A 26,220-nucleotide genomic window follows, 5' to 3' on the forward strand; every position below is an offset into this window, starting at 1 on the left:
TGCTGACCGGTTGGAGGAGGGACGCTCTCTCGCTTGTGTAACGCTTCTGATCACAGAACACTTTGTAAGTGTTGTAGGAAGAAAAAAGCGGCGATGAAGAAAAAGGAATTTGGTCTAATGCTATTACTAGACAGCCGGATTTGAATAGCCTTTTACTTGAGTTATAAAATTTCTCATTGAATACACGAAACAGAAAGCAAAAAAAAAAGTATCAAAAAATTAAGTTGTATGATTCAGTTATTTTGAATAAGTGATCACAAAATACGGCGACTAAATTTGATACTTTATGGCCTTAGTTATTGAGCTTGTTTTTTATTTTAACTAAAAAAAAAATTATGAATCAAAGAAATAAGAATAAGGGGAATAAGACTACGTATAAGAGGGATAAAATATAAAAGGATATAAATAAGAGGTGTATCTTTCCCCTTCTTTGCAATCGAAACAGGCCTTGGGGGAACAGTAAAACGTAATATTATAGGTGTATTTCATGATTAATAAATCTTATCTTATAAAAAAAGAATAAGGGGAAATGAGCCAAAAATATATTGGACAATATAGCTTTAAGAATATGGCATTGGATTTACTTTTCATTTTCTTTTCATTTACTTTTCTTCATTTTCATTTACTTTTCATTGGATTTCATTTTCTTTTGTCATTAGTTTATTGGAAGAAGAACACAATTATCATTCATTGTCTTACAGATGAAGCATAATGTGCGCTGTGGAACGTACCTAATGTATAATGTGCTGTGCATTCTACTGTGCTGTGCATTCCACCTAACTTAAAATAGATTTTTGATGCTAGATCAAATTTAGGTTTTGCATCATCCTTTGGTCAGCTTCGCCCACAAAACTTTTACAGGAGGAATATTTTGGTTTCGTCTCTTCCTAATCAATTAAATATTATAGTTGCTAACGCCTCAAAACTTCAAAATTGTGTTTCAAATTTTTGAATCCTTGCTAGCTAATTTCCAAAAAAAGTCTAAGAAAAATCAAAATTCTTTTAATTGGTTCTGGCTTACAAGTTACTCTTAGTCATAAAGGGGAAATACCGTAAAATAAAGTATTGAAACCTGCTAGCACTTGGGCCATAGATTTCAACAGTCTAGAACTTGGCAATATCGCCAGTATCGCCAACAAATATCGCCTTGGCTGTTTCCTACCACATTAAGAGTTGCATATGGACACTTTAGTGAGGAAATTTAAGTTGGGTCTGGAAGTGGTGTATGCCTTAGAAAACACATTCACTCTGTTCTCATGGCCTAAAATTATTTATCCCTTATATTTCAAGCCAATCAGTAAAAGGAAATGCCTCTCTACTCACTTGCCTAAAAGATGGTCATGAAAGGTGATCTTAGAGGGTCCAAGCGTCCAATTTATGGCTCTGACCATGCAGACTGAAGATCTTTAAATGATCCAGCTTCAAACAGGATGCAACAGGATTTTTGGTTGCACAAAATATGCAATATTGTTCTTGCAAAAAAGTTGGGTTGGAAAGGGCGGTAAGGGGGAAGGGCAATAAGAAATAGTCAAAGGGGCCATTTTTTTGTCTGGATTACTTTTGCAATGAATGTGGTCGTAGTCGTATTTAAGCGCACTCATTAAGCTATTAAACGAGTTGTTATTCTGTGGAAATTTTCAAAAGGTTTTTTTTTTCAAATTATCACCAAATAAGCGAATTTCTGTACACAAAAACATTCATTCATCATTTTTTCAAGGAGTGATGATCAGCGTTATAAAAGAAATTGTGCTGTTCAAAAACGGATTTCCTTGCCGCGGGGTAATGTTTTAACATTTTACTCGCTTATACTTGTACTTACACCTGGACAAAAGCTTTATCAACTCTCCCTGGAACCTAGTTGCCTAGTCCTAGTTGACAGATTTTTTGTCGCCATGCAGACCTATCTTTGCTGAAGAGATAAGATGATTGAACTTTTAATTTCCGTTCGAATGCACCCTCTCTGAATATTGTATGACGTTATTTCAATACAATCATCCCAGGCAAAAACAATTAAAAAAAATATCTGTCTTCTAGCAAAAATAGAAAAATTCAGTATTCTTGCATATAGGAGCTTGGAACTTCTACAGTAGGGTTCTCTGATATGTTGAATCTGATGCTGTGATTTTCATTAAGATTCCTTGAACTTTAAAGGCTGTTTTCCCCCTATTCCAAAAATCAGGCAGATTTTTTAGGGTAGTAACTTTTGGGCACCACTAAACTTGATGAATCTTATATATTTGGAATCAGTATAATAAGCTGATTCGTTTGATATATCTAATGATAAAAAGTTTTCTTTTTTAGAGTTTCGATAGCTATTGAGCCGAGTCGCTCATTATTTATAGTTCATCACCACGAACTGTTTCATGACTCAAAGAGATAACTCAATCCCTGCATTTACTTCAAAGATGATTGAGCATACAAAATGACTTTTAAGTGCTATGAGAGTTAAAAAAGTAATCAGGAATATGTATAGACATATGTCAACAAGTTTCCACAGAAAATTTGAGCCCATTAACAAATCGGCTGTTAAATTTAAAAATAAAGGAGGGTTGCGGAGGAGGTGCTTTAACTTTGATTTGCCAGAATTTCAAGTTCCAATAACTTGGAGTGAAAGTTTACACCTTCCCTCCCTCCGATAAAAATGAAGCTTAAGCTATGCTCAAGTGAAGTAATTTGTTAAGTATTTAAGTCTAATTTGGAAGATTCATTCCAGGCTTGTACGCACAAATGTATTTTGGGAGGTAACTGCAGTCTAGAGGAGATTAAATTGAAAACAGTAGAAATTAGATGACCAATTTATGAGCGCAAAATACAGGTTGTGATAAAGGTGTAAAATTTGAAGTCTTCAATTCCAGTCTCAATATTTTTTCTGAATGCAAGATTACACTTCTAATCCAATTTACAAATTTCAAAGCCTGAATGATTTTGCAAAACATGATTTAACTATAGCTATAAAACTTATTAGGACAAAATATTCAAAATCCAAGGTTTAAAAATTAAAAAATATCACCAGTTTCACATTCTTACACGTCCTAATTCCGTAAAAAGATTCTTTTCAATTTCGTCCAAATCTTCCAGCTCTTGCTGAAGATTGTCTCTCATTACTACTTTATATCTTTGAAAGATTAAAGCGAAAACAAAGAATGCAACAATTGCAGGAAGTATTATTGCAGTTGTTGTCCATCCTGCATTCGTTGAAGTGGGTACAAATTGAATCCAGCAAATAAATAGAAGCTCAATCAGGAAAAGTGCCACACCGACAACCGTGGATAAGATCCATGCCACATCAACATGCCACCTAAAAAACAACTTAAGATAAAAGAAGCCAAACAAGTCCCCAACTGAGAGACTAGACATCGAAAAACAAAAACAAACAAACAAAAACTCTTTTCGGGAACTGTTTTCTAATTTATCAAACAGTTCGTGGCAACGAACTGTAGTAAGGAGCGACCCGGCTCAATAGTAACCGAAACTCTAAAAAATGGAATTTTTATAACAATAGCTATATCAAAAGAATTGCATTTTAATGCTGATTTTAAATATATAAGTTTCATTAAGTTTAGACTTACCCATCAGAACCTGCGAGCCTAAGAAAATTTGCCCTATTTTAGAAAATAGGGGCAAACAATCCTTAAAAGTCATATAATCAACGAAAATCACACCATCAGATTCAACGTGTTAGAGAATCCTATTGTAGAAGTTTCAAGCTCCGATCTACAAAAATGTGGAATTTTGTATTTTTTGCCACAAGACAGATCACGGGTGCGTGTTTATTTGTTTTTTTTTTTTTCCTAGGGGTAATCGTATCGATCCAGTTGTCTTAGAATGTCTTGAGGCGGCTCATTCTAACGGAAATTAAAAGTTCTAGAGCCCTTTTTAAGTCACCAAAAAATGGAAGGCACCTAGGCCCCCTCCTACACTCATATTTTTCCCGAAGTCACCGGATCAAAATTCTGAGATAGCCATTTTATTCAAAATAGTCGAAAAACCTAATAACTCTTTCTTTGGGAACGACTTACTACCCTACAGTCCCCGTGGGAGGGGCTACAAGTTACAAACTTTGACCAGTGCTTACATATAGTAATGGTCATTGGGAAGTGTACAGGCGTTTTCGGGAGGATATTTGGTTGGGGGGAGGGGTTGAGAAGAAGGGGATATAATGGGAAGTGTACATACACTTTCAGGAGGATATTTTGGTTGGGGGGGAGGGGTTGAGGGCACGGGGTTACGCGAGGGGAACTTTTCATGGAGGAATTTGTCAAGGGGGAAAATTTCCATGGAGGGGGCACAGGATTTTTACCATTTTTTAGAGAACAATGAAAAATAGAATATAAAAAATTTTTTTTCAACTGAAAGTAAGGAGCAGCATTAAAACTTAAATGAACAGAAATTATTATGCATATGAGGAGATCACCTCCTCCTAATACCTCACTCCTTACGCTAAAGCAATTTTATTAATTTCAATTATTTATTCTACGGCCTTTGTGATTCAGCGGTCATTCTTAAGGAATTGGGACAAAATTTAAGCTTTAGTGAAAGAGCGAGGTATTGACGAGGGGATGAACCCCCTAATATACGTAATAAAAACATACTAATATAGAAGTTCGTTACGTAATTTAATTCTTAATTTACGTATATCTTTACTAATAAAAATGTTCGTAAAATATTAAAAGTTCTAGTTGCCTTTTTAAATAACCTAAAAATTGGAGGGTAACTAGGCCTACTCTCCGCTCCTTTTTTCCCAAAATCGTCCAATCAAAACTATAAGGAAGCCATTTAGCCAGAAAAATAAACTAATATACAAGTTACGTTTTAATTATTCGTGTGCGGAGAGCCAAAATCAAAACATGTATTAATTCAAAAACGTTCAGAAATTAAAAAAAACAAGTTTTTTTTTAACTGAAAGTAAGGAGCAATATTAGAACTTTAAACGTACATAAATTACTCCGTATATGAAAGGAGCTGTTCCCTCATCAGCGCCCCGCTCTTTGCGCTATAGTTTTTTACTGTTTCAAAAAGTAGAGTTGAGAGAAAGAGTCGAACTTTAGCGTAAAGAGCGAGGCGTTGAGGAAGGAACAGACCCTTTCAGATACGGAGTAATTTCTGTTCGTTTCAAGTTTTAATATCGCTCCTTACTTTCAGTTAAAAAACTTGTTTTTTTATTTAATTGGTTATAAAGAAGTCAGATAGTTAAGTGCGTCATTTGCCATTTGGTAAATTCTCAGAATAGCGGCTCTTCAAGAGATATGCCAAAACAAAAAGAGCTATTTTTAGATAGCTATTTTTATGCTTTTTTATGGTCAACGTTGCGTCTGTGACGCAACTTAAAGTTGGTACTTGTATGATATAGCCCCTGCCTAATGCTTTTATAATATATCTCTCTGATGCTCAATACTAACACAATATACCTGAGTATGATAAAGATACAATATTTTAGAAAAAAATTGGCTATATATTTGCACATTAGGGGGGGGGTGGGTTAGAGTGAAGTGGGTCTGCATGCCTAATGTGTTAGATCCAGTTATTCTGTATATTATGAAGCAAGAATTGTTTTTTAATTTCACACTGTCCAAATACTTTACGAGCTCCCCTCCCTTTGCAAAGATACATCTCAAATTGTATATTTTCAATCTATTCTATCACTTCTCTTTTTCTTTTCTCATACTAAGCTGAAAGAAGCCAAAGAAAAGAAATCCGACTCTATAATGCGTCAATGGATGAACAACTTGATCGGTAGGGGCTATATCGTACAAGTACCTTAAAATGATACCACTTTATACTCTCTTTCTACATAATAGTTGTTACTGTATAATATAACCAATCCACCACCCACCCTGATGGAGACATATTTAGCCCTAATTATAAACATGTTTGTCGTACTTTCCGTAGATTTATCGGTTGTAAAACCGGTTATTCTGCGTAGACAGAGATATTAATCCAGGCGCCAATAAAAAAGACTTATTTTCAGGTCGTCATGAAGCAGTTAAAAAAAGTTCCGTTGAATGTTGGTAAAATAGGATCAGCAGCCGGCATGCTGAACAAAACACTTCAGCATGAGCTTTTTCAGTATTCTCCGGTATTATTTGAAGTCCAATCTGACGGTTTTAGATCTATCGACAAGTGAAAATCATTGTATATATTTCTGAAAAAGTTATGCTAAATTTCCTTCTCACAAAGACTATCTGCCTGGGTCTGTCACCAAGTTGATCCAATTTAATCTTTACGAAGCGTCTGGAATCAAAAATACCATAACATATCGTAGAATATTATAAACAAGAGATATTTTCTCTTGTTCATATCATAGAACAAGAGAAAATATGCCGTTGATCTTTGAGTATGCCAAGTCTCTTCTTTGCAAATTACCAATGTTGTGCAACTCACTAGCATTCCGAATTAGCAGCATGGATGAGCTACCAGATGACCTGTGTACACTATATGATGCGAGTGGTGAAGAAGATAGATATATTGTTGACTTGGCCCAGGACCAGTTGTTTCAATAGGTATTTTGACTTTCTACTCTATACTACATTTACACTTGACCAGGACCGTTCTTGGTCTTTCGATAATGTTCATTTGTTTGTTATAAGTAATTATACATTATAAAGATTATAAATGCTTTTTTAATAAACTAGTTATGACACGTTATTCAATTTATTGACTAAAAATAACATTCAGTCGACAAACAGTATTTATATATATTTTTTTGTCCCTAACTTGCTTACAATTTTGCTCAGTTAGGTTGAGCTGCAGCTAAAAGGACCAAAATGTAAAGGGCTGCAAGCGAAACTCGCTAGATAGTACCATTTAATATTCAGGTCATTTTTAAGGTCAAGCAACCCTCGGAGGTACCTATTCCCGGGTATAATCATAATCAGTGGGTTCGACTAAAAACTACTTTTAGATTGCGTTGAACAGATGTGTCATGGAGGTGTTACGTTTTTAGGTCTTGATGCCTAGACTATGTCCAGTCTAGTCTTTGTGATTGTGTTAAATATTGGATAAATAAATTATTAGGAATGTACTAAAAGTGTGAATAATAATACAAGGAAACAAAATGATCTGAATAATACAAATTAAGCTGCATATCATGAAATAAGAATTTTATTACAATAGTGTTTTATTTTTGGTTTGAAGCTCTATATATCCCAACGGCATATATAGGACTGGGGATATTAGGGGAGAGGGCTGTAAAAGAAGGGCTGCAGATGAACTGTCACTAACTTGAGTTTAACCAGACAGAAGATAATGACATTATCAATATAAAAATGACTCTATTTTTGTTTTAGCATGCCTCCTTCTGTAAAGCCACTATTCAGCAATTTAACCTCCCACTTTAACAAAATAAAGCAAGGCACCTTTTTACAATCCAAGGTTGGTTAGATACCCCCTCTACCATAAGATTACATATATATATATGTGTGTGTGTGTGTTTGTGTATATATATGTAATATATTATTTATAAATTTAAGTAAGCACTAATTGCATAAATATACGCATGCATGGCTATATTTTTCCCGCAAACCGCTCGATGATTTTTTTTTCTGAAAAATGGCACACCAACATTACTTGACGTAAAAAAAAATGATCTAGATAGGTCAAGTCTATGATAATGTTTATTTCTAGCCTAAATTTTGGGAAAACATTTTTTGTAAGAATGACATCCCGTTCAAATGCATTTAAAGAATAACTTATATCATAGTATTGCAATGAAATCATGCACTGAGGTTACAACCACAAATGTCTTATTATGAAAATAATATGAAAAAAACTTCGTTTTCTTAAAGAGTTAAAGAGGCTGCGTCCCAAAGTCGAACCTTAAAACGTACAGGAATTAGGAGAGGCAGTTGGGGGGCTGCCGCCCCCCAAACCCCCCGCTTTTAAAGACTCTTTTTTACAGGTTTTTTGTTATGGGGGGCTGCCGCCCCCCTAACCCCCCGCTCTTGGCTTCGGAAAGGCCCTCTTTTAATTAACAAAACAAAAAACCTGTACAAAAGAGTCTTTAAAAGCGGGGGGTTTGGGGGGAGGCAGCCCCCCAACTGCCTCTCCTAATTCCTGTACGTTTTAAGGTTCGACTTTGGGACGCAGCCTCTTTAACTCTTTAAGAAAACGAAGTTTTTTCATATTATTTCTGTACGTTTTTCTACAATCCATGGTGGATGTAATTTAATAATTCCTGTACTCCTCGTACAGGAATTAGGACTGCCTCTCCTAATTCCTGTACGTTTTAAGGTTCGACTTTGGGACGCAGCTTCTTTAACTCTTTAAGAAAACGAAGTTTTTTTCATATTTTGTGAAAAAAAACCGCCCGATAAGGGACCTGAACCCTTGACCTTAGGATTAAAAGTCAGACGCTCTACCGACTGAGCTAACCGGGCATGTTTGAAGTCGAAATACCTGCATGTGTATAATTATAACTTTTAAATAACTTTTAAGAATTTCAAAAATTAATTTCTAAGCTAGAAAATCGGGGGGTTAAGATTTTCCGACGAAACTTTCCAGGAAAATTACTCGGAGAATTCCGCATCGAATGAGTCTTCGTACACCCAGATCCCATGTCGGCTGTGACCTGTAGGCGTGGCAGAAAAAAAGGGTTTCTGTCATTTTTCTCAAATAAAAATTTTACGGATTAAGACAGAATTTTTTGAAGCTTTCAGTCAGTCTCACCATGTCGAGCTGATCATTTTGATGTACTTGAATGTTGAAATTCGTAACTTTTAACAACAAAAAACTTAACATGGGCTCTTATGGGGAAATGGGGTTTTTCTAAGCTAGAAGATGGGGGGGTTATGATTTTCTGACGAAACGTTCAAGCAAAATTACTCGGAGAATTCCGCGTCGAATGAGTCTTCGTACACCCAGATCCAATGTCGGCTGTGACCTGTAGGCGTGGCGAAAAACAAAAACAAAAGGAGAACATGAACATTAAGTGGCTATGCGTGGTTTCTGGAAAACAGGGAAGGAGTTATCGGATCGAGCTGAAATTTCGCGGATAAGCTCCTGGGCCCTAGGGGACCTTAACTTGTGAATTTCAGTCCGATCGGACAACGTTAAAGGGGGTGGGGTTGGGGGGTAGAAACTTTCGGCCAGATTTTCCCCATGAAGGAAAAGTCGGAGGGGGATGAAATTTGGCAGATTTCTTAGTTGGAGCTCGGGCTACGAAATGCATCCCTCCCCATCCCTCTGCGACCACTGGAACCAAAGATCGCTTAACATTGTCGTGGTTCGCCTCTTTAAAGAGGCACGAGTGTGCCTCCTTGATATACATAATAATATTGCAATGATGTCACGTACTAGTTTCATATAAAAGGTTTATACGCTTAATTTGGTTCATAATAAAAGTAATCTCTTAACGTCAATAAAACTTATTCAGTCAGTAAAAATATGCCTAGAGGACAACAGAAAAATTCCCAATCGACACCTGCGATTCAAAAATAAGTGAAATCGAGAATTGCAACGAATCAAAAACAAAAAAGACGAACAAAGAAATATGTAGTTGGAAGTCTTGCGACAACAAGCATCACAGCGTATCACAAACGCAAATATTGAGGAACAAAATCGTCAGTTTCAAGACATACGACAACGAGCATTAAAGCGGATTACAAACGAAATGAAACATCACAAAATTTGTGGTTAGAAGACTAACGCCATTGCAATTTCTGACAGCAGCAAGCTATAGCATAGCACGAATACTAACCTATAAAGTTACCATAAATTATGTAAGTGTTAATTACAAGTCATCAAGACCCCTTAACGTTCTATATATTCACTGCGTGACTTTCCATTTACATGAGGAGAGAGTAGCAATTAAAAGAGGTTCATTTGAAGGTTACTGCTTGGACGGTAGAAATTATTACCACCTCAATAGCTTAGAAATGAATTGGTTTACCTTTTTTACGACGTCACCCGCCTGCCGATCAGTTCTATAAATAAATTTGAAAATTATACTGATATTTAGATTAGGCTTTATTCAACGTAAGCGATGATCGAACCATCAATATTCACAACATTTTTAGCTTCATTTTCACAACATTTTTCCATATTCACATCATTTTTAGCTTTCAGTAAGTTGGACAAATCTATTACAAAATTTGATTGGCGACACATCTGACACAAACCACTTAAGGTAATTTTCAGCCACCATTAAAAGGGCAAATGTATTTCTTAGATCGGTGGGGTACTATTGAGAAACACTTTTCCAATCCTATAAGTTACGGAATTAGTCAAAAATAAATGGATCTTTTTGAATCAAAAATTGCGAGACCAAAACAATTATGCCCAGAACCAATGATGGCATCATGACATCATGCAGAATTTCCGTTAAAATTAGCAGTTCATTCTTTAGAGCTATTAATACTTTTAACATTTTGTGCTCCAAAGTAGCTAGACAAATTTATCACAAATGAACATAGCAAAAGCGAGAATCATAATTATACAAGCCTGCTGTGTCGCAAGTACCAGGGACCAAGAAAAACCTCCTGTGATCAATTCCCAGGAGAACACAAATCAAAACAAATTACCGGCTTACCGTAATGAATCGTGAGGTGAACGGTCGACAAGGTCAATATCATCCATTTTGGCAATACACGCAACGTGGGGTAATATAATAACCCCAATGAGCAAAGCAAAAGTATGGACAACAACAAGCAAGGTTGAACATGTTGCAAATGCAACAAGAAGGATTTCGGGATAGTCTTCTATATGATTGATGTTTAGCTCCACCATTACTACCTATAAAATAGTGCTAATGATTATGAGAATAATCATTTGTGAGAATAATAGCATGAATACTATTAGAAAATTGTTAGAAAAAATCGATATTAAAAATCTGGGATTATTCATTGGAGTTAGTTTCAGTGGGGTTTGAGCTTTGATTTAGAGTTTTCCGAAATATCAGAAAAAAGTATCTTCTGTGCCCCTTTTCATGGGGAGAAAGGGGGAGAGCGTTTTTCGAGTCGATGGCGTATATTTCATAAACTTTCTAGTGTACGCCTAGCGGACGCGTTCTCAATTGCAAGGGGCCAACTGCTATGCATGTACTGTAGATGTCATACCAGACCAAGTCCAAAAGAAGTAATTACTAATACTTCTTAGTCCAAGCCTGCATTTCTGCGCACAACATTAATAAAACAATACTTCTAAGACATTTACACTTCCACACTCCCCTTTACACTTTTTTCACTTTTGAAACAAAATAAGTATTTTGAATATGTGGTTTTTTAGCCTAATATGAAAAGTTATTTGATATTTTGTATATAGAAAATTCTGACTTTTTTTTTCAAAAGTGGGACAAATTTTGGTCACACCGGATATGACAATTGGTAGTTTTGATGTAGAATCAATCTTTGTCAATTTTAACCTCTCTCCTCAAAAAAGAAAGCCTAATTCGTTTTGGAGCAAAAGCTTAATGGCAGCACGTTTGTCTCTGATAAATCTGCCCTATCCTATCCTTTTATTATTTCTACCTTAACGAAACTTATTAACCTCTCCTTTCAGCAGGGTATTTTCCCGAGTAGTCCCAAGCGTGCTCGAGTCATCATATTATACAAAGATGGGACACAAAATTATCCTGCCAACTATCGGCCAATTTCTTTGTTGTCTGTGTTTAGCAAAATATTTGAGAAGGCGATGCTTTCACGTCCCAATAATTTTCTTACTTCTAAAGAATTTTCTCACGATTTTCAACTTGATTTTCGAGTAAATAATTCAACTGAGCATGCTTGTGTAGTTCTACTGAATTATCTTCACTCTGCTCTAGATTCCCTTTCGATTCCTGCTGCCTTGTTTCTGGATGTTCGTAAAGCCTTTGATTCTTTAAACCACAGTGTTCTTCTATTTAAACTCTCTTATTACACATTTTTCACTTCCTCAAGAGGTAGAGCGTTCTTTTTTGTTCAAGTCTTTCATTCCAGGTAGAGAAAAGCTTTTTCGCAAACCATCATGTGTTTACTAAGGGATCCCTCAAGGGTGAATTTTAGGACCGGTACTGTTTTTAGTTTATGTAAAGGACCTTATTTTGCAGTTAGAAATAAAAACCCTCTTTATTGCTGTCGTCTTCGTCGTCCAATATTCTCCTGTACCCATAGCCATAGTTTGCATACCTTGGATTCTCTTGTTACTTTTGCCAATGTTACCACTCTTAGTACTTCTGGGACAACGGAGGAGGAGGCTTGTACAAATTTAGTGGACTTCTTCGAGAGAGTTTCATTTTGGTTTGATGCCAACTCTCCAGCCTTAAATGTTTATAAAACTAGTTTTTAGTTTTTTCTCGTATATCTCAGGCTTTTGCTCAATTATTTGAAATTCATATATCCGAAGGCTTTATTAGTAGATTAGAGGGTGGCCATATGCGTTTCCTAGGTATCTTTCTAGATGAAAATTTATCTTTTAAACACCATATTTATTTGATCAAAGTGAAGGAATGCTGAAACCTCGGTGTTCTAAGAAAACTCGAACATATTTTCCCGAGACGAGTGGCTCTGGAAAATATAGCCGTCCTGGCCGAGTGGGTTGGTGCGCTGGATTCGGGATCCATTGTCTGAGAGGACGCGGGTTCGAATCCCAGTGTACCCAATTCTTCAGTTTGGGACGGGGGTCAGTGGCGTGACTCTGTAAGCTTAGCCAGAGTCGACCCAGCTCTAAATGGGTACCTGGAGAAATCTGGGGAAGGTAAACAGGAAGGGTGTGTGAAAGCACAGGATGGCTGGCCCCCAACCCCCCATTGCACTTCCTGGCTGAATGGCCAAGAAACGGAGATCAGCACCGCCGGTACGGACTGTAAAGTCTAATGCCGTATCCTTTACCTTTTTTTTATTTTCCCTGAACCAATTCTGAGAATACTATTTCATAGCCTAATTCATTCTTATGATTCTTATTGTCCAGTCATATGGATGTCTACTTTCCAGTTTTTCTCAAACCGATTTCGAATCCTTACAATAAAGCTATTAATCTTCTCCAGGCTGTAAATTGTTCGGAAACTAAACCGTTACTTGATATTAAAAAACTTTATATTCTTTCCTGTGCATCTTTCGCTTTTCTTAAGCTCAAGTAATTATGATGGTCCTAGGTCCCTTAGATTTATATCTTTTTTTGTATCTGATCGGTCAAACTATCAGGTCTATAGTTCTCTAAATATCAAAATTCTGCATACACCAACAATAAGATACGATTTTTTTTATGAGTGTCATTTGAAATGTAACACCTTTCCTGACTCGGCTCAAGAATGCTACTAGTTTGATACCTTCGAAAGACTCGTACAAAATTTTTGTTTTCATGTCATTATTTTTTTCTTGACGCACATAGTGCTATCCATTTTTATTATTATCATTATTATTATTATTATTATTATTGTTATTGTTATTATTATATTATTATTATTATTATTATTATTATTATTATTATTATTATTATTATTATTATTATATTTATATTGTGATTCGTTGCAATTTGATAAAAATTATTGTATGAGTTCTTCTTTTTTTTTCTCCATTTTATTAAGCAAATAATTTAAATTTTAAGAGTTTAAAAGTTTAATATTTATGCGATCTTTTTATGATCCCCTCTTACAGGCAATGGAGCCTTTGTGGAGATTTTTAGATTTCTGTGAAATTATTTTGCGTTATATGGAAAATAAATCGATCTATCTATCTATCTACCTATCTACCTATCTAAATTATGCCTTATCAAGACTTTTTTGCTCGTGATTCTTTGTAACAATTCTTATGATTTTATCTTTAGAGGCACATTTTACGAAGACAAATATAAACTTCCAATGGGTGGCCCCCTTTCACTGACAAAAGCTGATCTTGTCATAGAAAACATTGAAGAATATATTTTTTCGCTAAATTTTAATAAGATAAAGTTTTTGGGCAGTTTCAAAGATGAGAATATTTATTTGTGGGAACACGGTGAAGAAATTACATAATTTTTTTCATAGTTTGCTATATTCCATGGATAAAACTTAAATTTGTAAAAAGAATCTAAGGTGAACAAGTTTCTTTTTTTCAAGGTTTCCTGGTACATCAGAATGACAAATGTTTTGAGTTGAGGTTTAAGGAAAGCTTACGCATAGTGAGAGGTACTTAAAATACACTTTTAATCATTAATTAATCTCCTGCTGTGAAAAGGGAATAGGAACTTTTTAGTTGACAGAGCAAACGTTTATGTCCATTGCGTCTTTTTGACTCAGAGTTTTACCACCTAAGAGACATTTTAGTTGGAAATGGGTAACTGATCTCCTTATCAAATTCTGTGGTTGAGAAGCATGCTTAAAAATAAAAAAAAAGGTTTAAAAAAAGCAATTATTTAAGCAGCATAAATGTACAAATATCCTGAATGAGACAGGTTTGGCATAAAAAGTTGGAGCTGTCCCGTGGCTGTGAAGTAGTTTTTGGTGTCTGCTCCGTCGTAAGTTCCTTTCTCCCTCCCTGTACCTGACATAGTTTTTTTTCCTGCGTGGCCTCATAATGGCATCAGGGTGGATCTTTCACGCGACTTTTTAGCCAAAACTATGACTTCTAACAGTGCTGTGGTATGACCTTGAGGAGTGGCAACCCTCGAGAGGATTATGGCCTAGTAAACAACACACTGCATTTTGACTGGTCTCTGATTAATAAATATTTAAAGAATAAATATTTTTCTGGCCTTGTAAAGTTTGGCTGGGCTTCTTTGGGCTAAAAAACCTCTTCCTATCTAAGTTAAATATTACGGATTGACTCTCCATAGCAATATAATATTTGTAGGCATGAATATATAATCAGTCGGATGTAATAGGCTTGAGATTGTCTGTGCAGGATTCCGACCCTTGTTATAGAAGAGTATCGCCAAGTGTAGAAAGCCATGTTATGACCAAGGTGGGCCTGAGATTATGCAAAACCACCATTCACTTATTCTAGAAGTCCCAGGAACTCCTTGCAGTCTGGTTCTTAACCGGCTTAAGCGCTTCGTGTAAATTTGAGAAGATGTGTCAGTCTCAAACCTGCACTGTTTCTGAGACCATTGCTTTTCCTGAAGTTTTAATAATTTGAAGAATTTGAAGAATAAAAAAATTGCAACTTGGAATGTTACAATGTCAAAAACAACTATTGTATTGACTTCTTGATTGATGAATTCATACGCTTCGAACTGGTAACACTTTTAAACTCAGAAACTCGTGTCTCAGGGTAGGGAACATGAAATTAGGTGATATAAACTTTACTTACTCAAGTAGGAGGGGTTGGTTGCATTGTCTTTCTGGGTTGCTTTCGAGTCTTGTTTAAATTGGGAAGGTATTAATAATAGAATGCTAGTTTTTCATTTTATGACTAAAAGGTGTGGAGTATCGATCATGAAGAATATGCCCTTGTAGAACCAATTGAATAAGATCCTAGCCTCGATAGATTTGGTGTAGGAAAAAAAACAGTAGTAACAGTGACTCCCCTCATATACAGGATAATGTCGTGTTTGCTATCAATTTTAATGTCTTTTACTTTCATAAAAAAAAATAAGATGATTTACACGTAACAAGGCAAAATAATGTACCCCTTCTTCCTCACCCCCCAGAGGAAAAAAAAAATCCTGAGTACCATCTGAATGATTCGTTTTTTTATGGTCCAGGAGGGCAAAATCAATTTTTATTTAACAGAACCTCTTATTGTGGTTAGAAATTTAATAATACACAAAAATTAATTTTTAGTATTCTCTAGTTTTTACGGAGTACTAACCCAAACTTTTATGCTGTTAGCGCTAGAGGTGTATAAGGAGAGTTGGTGATGATATTTTGAGACACATGTATGCTGGCAATAACTATGCAAAAACATTATGTCTACGAGTCACTATGACATTGTTACCCTTCTTCCTTAAGGGGTACAGTAAAGGCAAAATAAACACGCAGAACAAAAGATGTATTTTCTTCTACAATCAAAAATAGGTTAGGGAGAATTAAGAAATTATTTGTCAAGCTAAGATTGGGACACTTGAAGCGAAGTAAGTAATGGGTTTAAAATATGGGTCCTTTCAAGCCTTAAGGAGGGTGTGCTGATTTATTCCCTCAGAGAAATGCGAGGGTAATTTTGGCGATATTTTGGTGATGAAATGTCAACATTAGCTGTAATAGTAATACAATTGAACCCCACTGTATAAGGATGTAATAGAGGATAGTATGACATGGTTGCCATGTTTTGTTAATGACTGATGACATAGTGTCAACAATATTAATTTCTAGAAACTCAGATAGGGAAAAACGAAAAACAGGACGCCCTAAAAAAGGGTATGAAGAGGTGAGGTCGCAAGGAAAGATTAAAGGGAATTGGTAAATTCATAGGAGGGGAGTAAAGCATATAAATCTTTGAGCGTGATGGAGGAGCATCATGCGCAGTAGCGTTAGCCTTACGATGCATTCGGCTGTTCTGATTTATTAGTAGGCTAATAGTCATGTTTAAGTATCTACATTTGGGTCAAGGCTACTTAATAATAGCTTTGGTGATTAAGGCATAAAAATTAGTATTTCAGAACATACTTCTGCAGTCAGAAGGCAGAGTACTACCTGTCTGGAGTATTGAGTAGGTCTAAAATATTTTCAAATGCCAAAATACTTACCCTAAGGTATCTTTATCTTCTATTCTACCTTAACTGCTAAAGATCTGGCCAACAATTCTATTTATTTTGTATACAACTGACATTTTGCAGAAAATGTGTTGGACAAAACGAAAACAATTATTGATACAATTTAATCGCCGTGGCTGGCTGCTGCCGTTCACTCTTAGCTCAAAATGTCCACTAGTCTTTTAGATTGTTTTAACACCATTTTTACCTATTTTTTTCTCTTTTCCGACCGAAAATTCGTGATGAGAAAATTGATACCTGGTGAAAAACAATTTCCACGCTACAAAATCGATGTTAGTCTTTGATTGTCAGGGGCATGATTCACGAAATTTTACAAATAATTGCTTAAACTGTTGAACATCTTCTTGCATCCAAGCACCATTAGTCAAAATAGTTCATGTTTCTGCCTGTCACCCATAATGGATTTCAATCATGGAACAAACTCGGGGTCAAGTAAAGGATCGCCCCGCCAAATTCTTCAGTATGGGCAAATAGTCCATAATATAGCCCATTTGACTCAACAACACCAGCACAATTGACCATTTGATTGACAGTCATTTGATTTGATTTGATTTGACAGTCATTTGAAGTAGAGTGCCTGAAAAGTAAACTGGACAGGTTGTGAAAGGGGAGTTAGAACACATAACAATTTTACAGAGAAATAGCCAAAGAAATTGTTATAACAGAGAATTTAAGAGACTCAGTACTTACGATAGCAACACCAGCTAGCAGAGAAGAGACTTCCATAATTGTCTTAAGCTTTAAATTCACAGTTTTCAGCCTTCCCCATGACGCTATTTTCTTTTCCTCCTTTGCCTAAGGAGAAAAAAAAGTTATTTTTAGTCTAGTTTAGTTTCGTACTAGAGCAGAAGGCATTGGCCATTTATCATCTATTGCAGATCGGGAATGTGAATACGACAGTGTATTGATAAAATCAATATACCATTCATTTTTATAGACAGCAAAATAACATGGTTCCAAAGCCTAAATAAAGACCCATATGGCTTCAATATACTATTAATTTATTTTTTTTTTATTTTCACCAGACCACCTCCTATGGCATAAGCTGTTATAGTAACTTCAAAAGGGTTCTTACTATTAATTTTCTTTTTATTTTCATCAGACCATCTCCTATGGCATGAGCTGAAATAGGAACTTAATAGGGGCCTCATTTAATCAGTAATAGAAAGTTCTAGTGCCCTTTTTAAGTGCAAAAACTAATTTGAGGTCAACTATCCCCAACCACAATCCTGTTTGCTGCCATACCCCACTTGGCTTTGGATGAAAATTTCGAGAGGTTAATTTTTGTTCTGCCTAGTTGAAAGGCCTTTTATTTGGCATTTCGTAGTTTTTGCTGGTTTCGAAACATGCTTTATAGATTGTTTTGAAAACAGACGTATTTTTAACATCCAAATCTGCTTGTTTGTCGTGCTTTTGATAGATCCTAAACTCCCGGATAATATATTGAAACGAGCAGAATGTCCCTTGGAATATTTTCTGCTCAGAGTGGTAACACCTGTTTTGTATTGGGCTCTTTTTGCCACTATTATGTTTTTTACCCTCAATAAGATTAGCAACTATGCTTATAAAATTCTTTGCAATATTGCCACTACTGTTTTCGAAGAGAAATTAAGCTCTAGTTAAAGTGTCAAAGGCTGAATACAAATGACCCTTGGAGTTAGTCATCTTCTTCACTTCATCTTCTTCATCATCATTCAAAAATTTTCACTGCCATTTTGAAGCATTCTGAGCATTGTCCATGAACACTGCGAAATTCAATAGTATTGCTTTCAGCTCATATACAAGGTCTTTGATACCCTTCTCTTCTTTGGTTGTGCGTGTAATCTTGCACAGTCGCACATTTTCTTCATTTTCAAAATACTAATAGACCTCCTGCATTAAGGGTTTACTTTTTGCTTTATATAAACCTTCTTTTTAGGCAATTACATGTATGATTGGCTCACTCAATTTCTTTTCAAGATATAAACCATCCCATACTTTGGCTGTAAGCTCTTTATGAATGCTAGATTACACATGCAATAAATAAGAATTTATTCATAATCCAATCACATTCATCCAATAAATCATAACATGTCACAATTAATCCCAAATCATACAGCAATAAATCTAATCAAACAGTTCGTGGTAACGAATTGTAGGAGCGACCCGGCTCAATAGTAACAAAAACTCTAAAAAATGGAATTTTGATATCAATAGCTAAATCGAAAGAATCGCTTTTAATGCTGATTTTAAATATATAAGTTTAATCAAGTTTAGTATTACCAATCAAAAGTTAAGAGCCTGAGAAAATTTACCATATTTTAGAAAATAGGGAAAAACGAAAATCACACCATCAGATTCAGCGTATCAGAGAACCCTATTGTAAAAGTTTCAAGCTTCTATCTACAAAAATGTGGACTTTTGTATTTTTTGCCAGAAGGCAGATCACGGATGCGTGTTTATTTGTTTGTTTTTTTGTTCTTGTTTTTTTCCCCAGGGGTGATCGTATCGACCCAGTGGTCCAAGAATATTGTGAAAGGTCTCATTCTAACGGAAATGGAAAGTTCTAGTGCCCTTTTTAAGTGGCCAAAAAAATTACAGGGCACCTAGGCCCCTCCCAAAATTCTGAGATAGCCATTTTATTCAGCGTAGTCAAATAATCTTATAACTATGTCTTTGGGGACGACTTACTCCCCCTAAGTCCCCGTGGGAGGGGCCACAAGTTACAAACTTTGACCAGTGCTTACATATAGTAATGTTTATTTGGAAGTGTATAGACGTTTTCAGGGGGATTTTTAGGTTGAAGGGGGTAGTTGAGAAGAGTGGAATATGTTGGGGGAACTTTCCTTGGAGGAATTTGTCAGGGGGGAAGAAAATTTTCATGAAGGAAGCGCAGGATTATCAAGCATTATTAAAAAAAACAATGAAAAAATAAATATGAAAACATTTTTCAACTGAAAGTAAGGAGAAGCATTAAAATTTAAAACGAACAGAAATTATTACGCATTTGATGGGCTCACCTCCTCCTAATACCTCGCTCTATTTAAAACTAAAGTATTTTTAGTAATTTCAACTATTTATTCTACGGCTCTTATGATTCAGGGGTCATTCTTAAGAAATTGGAACAAAATTTAAGCTCTAGTGTAAAGAGTGAGGTTCCGTCGAAGAGGTGAACCCCTTCGTATACGTAATAAAAACATGAGAATACAGAAGTTCGCTAAGTAAGCTAATTTGTAAGTTTACGATTAACCAAAATCCGATCAACCAAAAATCGGAGGGCAACTAGGCCTCCTCCCCCGCTCTTTTTTCTCAAAATCATTTAATCAAAGCTATGAGGAAGCCATGTAGCAAAAAAAAATAATATGCAAATTTCGTTTTAATTATTCATCTGCGGAGAGCCAAAATAAAAACATGCATTGATTCAAAAACGTTCGGGAATTAAATTTGAAAAAAAAACAAGTTTTTTTTAACGGAAAGTAAGGAGCGACATTAAAATTTAAAACGAACAGAAATTACTTCGTATATGAAAGGAGATGCTTCCTCATCAACGCCCCGCTCTTTACGCTAAAGTTTTTTACTGTTTTAAAAAGTAGAGTTAAGAAAAAGAGTCAAACTTTAGCGTGAAGAGGGGGGCGGTGATGAGGAAGCATCTCCTTTCATATACGAAGTAATTTCTGTTCGTTTTAAGTTTTAATCTCACTCCTTACTTTCCGTAAAAAAAACTTGTTTTTTTTATTTAATTTGTAAATTAAGGCTAGTATTTTGATTATTTTCCCCATAGTCGTACACCTGATTTTTAAAATTTAATTTTTATTCTATCCTTGTGTTAATAAATTCTTGAGACTGATCCCCGGAAGGCTCAAATTTGAAAATTATGTAAAGTTAAACCAATATTTCCCTAGTACTATAATATAAAAGAGATTCTTTAGTAGCTTCAATGACGAAAGAGACGAAATTTCCCCTGTGCTGTTTAATTTCTTCATTTGATTTAGTATAATAATTTATTTTCTGATGGGGTTGATTTACTGAAGTTATTTTTTTAAATTCTGTCATTATTGACTGTTAGTTAAAAAGGTTTGTGCTAAAAGACGTAATATTTATGAGACAGCAAAGAAACTGAAAAGAAAGTTTCTGTTTTTTGAAAGTTAATTATCTGTTCATGATTACCCGGGTAAGAATGAACAGCTCACAAGACAATTCTTTTTATGGGCGGGGGGCGGGGGCTTTAAGAGATGTTGAAGGAAAAAAACCGATTTCGAAGAACTTATTTTCTAGCTATTCTCGGAAACGAGTAAAGTACATATAATGGACTCGTAAGAATCATGGAGAATTTGGAGAATATACTGGATTGCAGTAAAAACCTGGCTCCATCATTTGTTTTATTGAGACACAATGGTCAATGCAACAGAAAGTGTCACTTAACGCTTTTGACATCATTGTACCAACGCTGAAAGTCAATTGATGAGTGGTGTTATGGGAAAACACATCCTTCTGGAATGAGTCCATGAGTTACATATTTCAGAAATTTAATTTGATAGTAAAAGTTTGTCTATTTCCAAATGTTAGTTTAACATGATTTGATCTGTAAATAATAATTTGTTTTACATTAGACTAATGTTTTTTAAAGGTATCCCTAATCCAGCATTTGAATATCAAGAATCTGTTGGTTCTATAGACTCAATCGTATCTGTTGACGAAAAAGCACCACAATATAAAAAGAAGAAGAAGAAGGATTCGACTTCGAAAATTGACACGTAAGTTATTTGGGGTTTTCGCTAATTTTTTGCCTGTGTTCCCTTAGTTCTTTTTCCTAGGATTCCATATTGAAAGTTATAGCATTCAGAAGGTTTGAGGATCAAAATATTACATTTCAAAAGATTTTCGCACTTTTTTGTGGTTCCAGTTACATCAAAATTCAGTAAATATGAGGATTTTGAACTTTGACTTTATTGAACATAAACAAACAAATATAGTAACTCCTGGGACTGAGCAATGATTCCTATGGCCTAAATGTGTTCCCTGGAGAACGCTTCATATTACTATATCACTGATTATTGACAAAACAACAAAGTGTTAAACTTTGAAACGCAAAGAATGCTGAAGAAAAACACTATGCTCTTCATAAAAAAAGAGAAAATTCTCCTAAGCATAATTCATTTGTATTAGTAGAAAGAAGATGTTTTTCTTAATTGTATAAAAATGACGGAGCTGAAACAGAATTTTTTATTTCTTTTATTTCCAGTGGAATGCTTTTCTCCAATTTCACTACAGCGTATTTTATAGAAAAGGTTGCTGTTTGTGATTGTCAAATATCCGAGATAAGAGAAAAATGTGTGGATGACGATGTTGGATAAACAAAAAAATGTGACGATAAATAAACAAGGACAAGTTGTGTTAGTCCTGGGGGTGCTAGACAATTCAAGTATTTCAAAATGAATACAGCAGTTTGGAGCTGGTAAATTTGTCTTATTGTTAGTAACTGAGAACTGAGAAAAATTTTCTTAGTATTAAGTTTATTAAAATAATTTGACTTTACAGCTCTATTTTTAAGGTCTGGAGTGTCTTTACATAATAACAGAAAGTTTTATCCCAAACGTAAAAACTATACTGGATATACGGATAAACAAGAGTAAACTAAATGGTTCGCAAAACTTTTTGCGGAAGGAAATTTTTCAGTCTGTATAAAATCCCAGCTCTACCTGTAATTTTTATAGATAATAAATAAAAAAACAAGTTTTTTTTAATGAAAGTAAGGAGCAACATTAAAACTTAAAAAGAACAGAAATTACTCCGTATATGAAAGGGGGTTTTCCTCCTCAGCGCCCCGCTCTTTACGCTAAAGTTCGACTCTTTCTCTTAACTCTATTTTTAAAACAGTAAAAAACTTTAGCGTAAAGAGTGGGGCATTGAGGAGGAAAACCCCCTTTCATACACGGAGTAATTTCTGTTCGTTTTAAGTTTTAATGTTGCTCCTTACTTTCATTTAAAAAAACTTGTTTTTTTTTTATTTATTATTTATTTTAAAGAGTCGACTAAAATATCAGATTCCATAACTGTGCTTGGTAACTACCAGGGTCGTCACATATGAGGAGGAGGAGGGGAACACCCCTCAGTGTTTTCGGTCACACGGTAAAAACGGTTGGTAAAATCCTTTGCTCGGTTCAATAAAGACAACGAAAATACTGATATGTCATTTACCTAAACTTTGAACTTAGTCAGTAAATGCAGCAGTTTTACTGACTCTTGCCGTGATTTTACCGATGGTAACACAATTTTTCATTTGGTTAAATAAACAACATTATAAATAAGAATCTCAGTCTCGGTTGGTAGATGAAGTGGTTTTACAGACTCGTTCAGTTATATTACGTATCGTTATTGAAATGGACATATCGGACATATTTGAAACGGACTATAAAGCTCTTGCTCCCCCCTTGAAACACTTTGCCTAGTAATGGCCTTGATCCCTGCCAGTTCATAAAACATGTTTGGTTGGAAAGCAAAGTGTTTTCATTTTTTCGATGCTGCATACAAATGCAACAGTATTTATTTCTAATCCCGACATGTAGAAACTTTTTTGAATAAAAACCAGTGACGACTCCGCAGCCAGACTGCACAGAATACCTATTACCATAGCTTCTAGGGCACCAGCTACCGTCAACTATAACACAAGTTTCCACTCAGTCTTTCCAACTTTTTCGGCTGCTTTGAAAGCCATTCAGCGCTCAATCTTGGAACTGTTCAGTAAATTCTGGTGAGGTGTTTTTTTTTCGAGGTCTCACCCATGACCTTTCACATTTTGTAAAGACTTTTTGTGACGGACGGTTCAAACCAACTGTGGATAAAAACTCCTGAATTTGGGCTTTTGTCATACGATAGCTTCTTGCACCAACTACTACTTGTTTTTAACGTTTATTATCCCTGAGCTGACCTTTCGTCCTTTGGCTACTCTTTCTGTAGTATTTTTTGTTTTGTTGTTCAGTCTGTTTTTCTTCTGCTTGTAAATCTGATTCCAAGCCATGTGAATGGAGAGATCTTTTCTAAGTCTTTTTCGGTGCTGGTGACATTTCAGTGTTAGAAGTAACCTCTTCGTTACATGATTAAAAAATGCAACGTAAAATTGAAACGTTTACGGAAACAAGCTCTGAACTCTCTGTCGAATATCATATTTGCGATAAGTTATATGTCTTGACACCTGAAACAAGCCATTGGCCAACAATTTTGGATTTTGAAGAGTGTGCAGGGGGGGGGGCAGGCAGTGATCAGTTACCTCATCCATTATTCATGTTTATCACCTTTTTCTCCAACTTAATTTTTTCCTTCCTTATTTACGTGAATATTGCTATATTTTTGATCAACAGAAATGAAAATATAGTGAAATCTGATGAAATTATTATCTATATAGAAACTAAATCGGAATTAAAGTGGAGTTTCAAAGAGAGATTTCAGAAAACACCACTCTCCTTTGGATTGTTAAGATGGGCCAATCGAAATTCGGTTGCTCTCAATTTCAATTGTGAAGCAACAGACGTTTGGTCGCATAAGATGATGGAAAGTGTTACTTTGTTTTAGCACAGTCTCATTAATACTGTGTTTGGGGTTAGGATCAACCCCACCACCAAATTCCCCTGCACTGAAAGCAATCAAGGAAAATCCCTCCCCCCAACATACAATATTGAGCAGCCATAGAAAAAGTGCAACATGGGTAACTCGAAACGTCGATAGGATATTCTAAGGCGTAACAAAGGACCATATGACTGACTTCATGAAATTTACCCTACCTTTTTCAGTAACAAAATTTAAAAAGAAAATGCATAAAAACAAACAGTTCGTAAGGCTTATGAGTAAAATCGTGAACCGAACAAACCTGATGAAAATGAAAAGACAAAAGTAGACAACACAGAAAGAAATAAAACACGAATCTAAAGAATTGAAAAAATCTAAAAGACTCATTGAAAAAAAAAATCATTTTTCTTAAGGAAATATCCATTGGATATCCTTAAGACCGGGCCAAAGTTGAAGCACTTCATATCGAGAATCTTACAAAGAATCTTACAAATCTTACAATCTTACAAAGATGAATTTTTTCTCTTTACTGGCCACTCAGTTACTAAATTATTAAAATTCATGGCGTTCAATTCTCGTGTAAAACCGTTGATTAAATTTTTTGTTTCAAGAACCGACAACCACCTAGCCAGGACGATTTTAAATAAAGACAAGATTAGTTCTATAAAGAGATTCGAGATGGTAGAAATTTATATATAATCCTTAGGGACACAACCGGGACTTTTGTTTGAAAGGGTACAAAAAATTTAAAATGTCCTTTAAACTCTAAAAATTTTGAAGGGATGCATTAAAATATACACTTTAGGGCATCTCGGTTCCCTGCGTAATTACAAAGCAAGCTGAGAACACCACAGTAGAGATTTAAAGCCCTTATATGCAAATTTTTGGAATTGCTAAACAGCAAGGAATTCACAAAAGAAAGAGAAATTTATTTAGACCTTAAAAATATTTCACCTAGCAAGGGAGGGCGGGAGATGTAAAATTAATAATTTAATCCCTCTTAATTTCTGAAAATATTTCTACTCTAAGCTGTTATTATGAGAGTAAAGAGTAACATTAAACCTCAAATTTGGCAGAATTGATTCTGTATAGGAATGTCAAAAGTGGGACCAACCAGCCATGGGGGTATTTTCCAAGAGGGGGCTAAACACCGAGTCTTTAAAAAACATTGGACGATAATAAAAAGAAAAAAGGAGAAAAAGCGATCACAAAAACAAAAATAAAATTGCAAGGAAAAATGTAATCAAAGGGTCAAGGCAAACAAAGGCTAATACATCAGCAAAAAGTTGTGTCAGTTTATTGGTTGTATTTACCTTTGGTGGGGGAGAGAGGGAGAATCGATCCCCCTTGGCCTTAAAAAATACTTATTTGAATCTTCATTTGCAAAATAGACCCAAAATATTATTGCCCCTAATATATTCATGAGTCCTTTGCAAGAGTTTTAAATCCTTGAGTGTGTTACGGAATGGTGGTTTCAATGCAAGATTCTATTGTAGAGAAGCCTAGAGAGATATCATGCAAATTAAAAGAACAGTTAAGTCTATGGGAAAGGGAGGTGGGTGTTAAAATAAAAAAGAAGTATCTCTTTGAGTTCCAAATTATGATAAGGAGTTTTAATTTGCTTTGCGGAAATAGATTGAACGACAGAAAAATTTATTGGCCATTTTCAAGATTTGATCAAAAACGGAAAGTGGAGAAAGGGTCATCTAATCCACATTTTGAACTACTACTACCACCACTACTACTACTACTACTACTATTACAATAACTACTACTACTACTGCTACAATTGCTACCATTACTACTACTACGTCTACTACAACTACCACGATTGCTACTACTGCTAAGGATATTAGGGTGACAGTCTCAGGCGGTGTCGGGGAAGGGGGTGAACTTGGAACCCTCTATGTGTACGCAGGTTGTCAAAAGGATGAATCGACATCATCTAACAAAGGGCTTAGGGAATTGAGTTGAAAAATTCAGAGCATATTGAGGGGAATGTTGAAATAGCCAAAAGGAACAATGTCAATACTACTACTAGTGCTAATACTGCTATTAATACTTCTACCACTATTGCAA

The 26,220-nt window shown here is 35.3% G+C and overlaps 1 protein-coding gene across 1 annotated transcript in view; it reads right to left on the minus strand.

The window, feature by feature from the left end:
- Positions 1 to 2,920: 2,920 nt before the first annotated feature.
- The window catches only part of LOC136041436 (calcium release-activated calcium channel protein 1-like), a 39,387-nt gene continuing 16,087 nt past the window's right edge, over positions 2,921 to 26,220 (minus strand). The window contains exons 3-5 of the mRNA XM_065726105.1: positions 17,290 to 17,394; positions 10,526 to 10,728; positions 2,921 to 3,298 (exon numbers count right to left, since the gene is read on the minus strand). Coding sequence (XP_065582177.1) covers positions 3,016 to 3,298; positions 10,526 to 10,728; positions 17,290 to 17,394 — 591 coding nt within the window. The 3' untranslated portion in view covers positions 2,921 to 3,015. The remainder of the gene's footprint in view (positions 3,299 to 10,525; positions 10,729 to 17,289; positions 17,395 to 26,220) is intronic.

This window comes from Artemia franciscana, unplaced genomic scaffold (assembly GCF_032884065.1).
Source record: "Artemia franciscana unplaced genomic scaffold, ASM3288406v1 PGA_scaffold_23, whole genome shotgun sequence".
NCBI lineage: Eukaryota > Metazoa > Arthropoda > Branchiopoda > Anostraca > Artemiidae > Artemia > Artemia franciscana.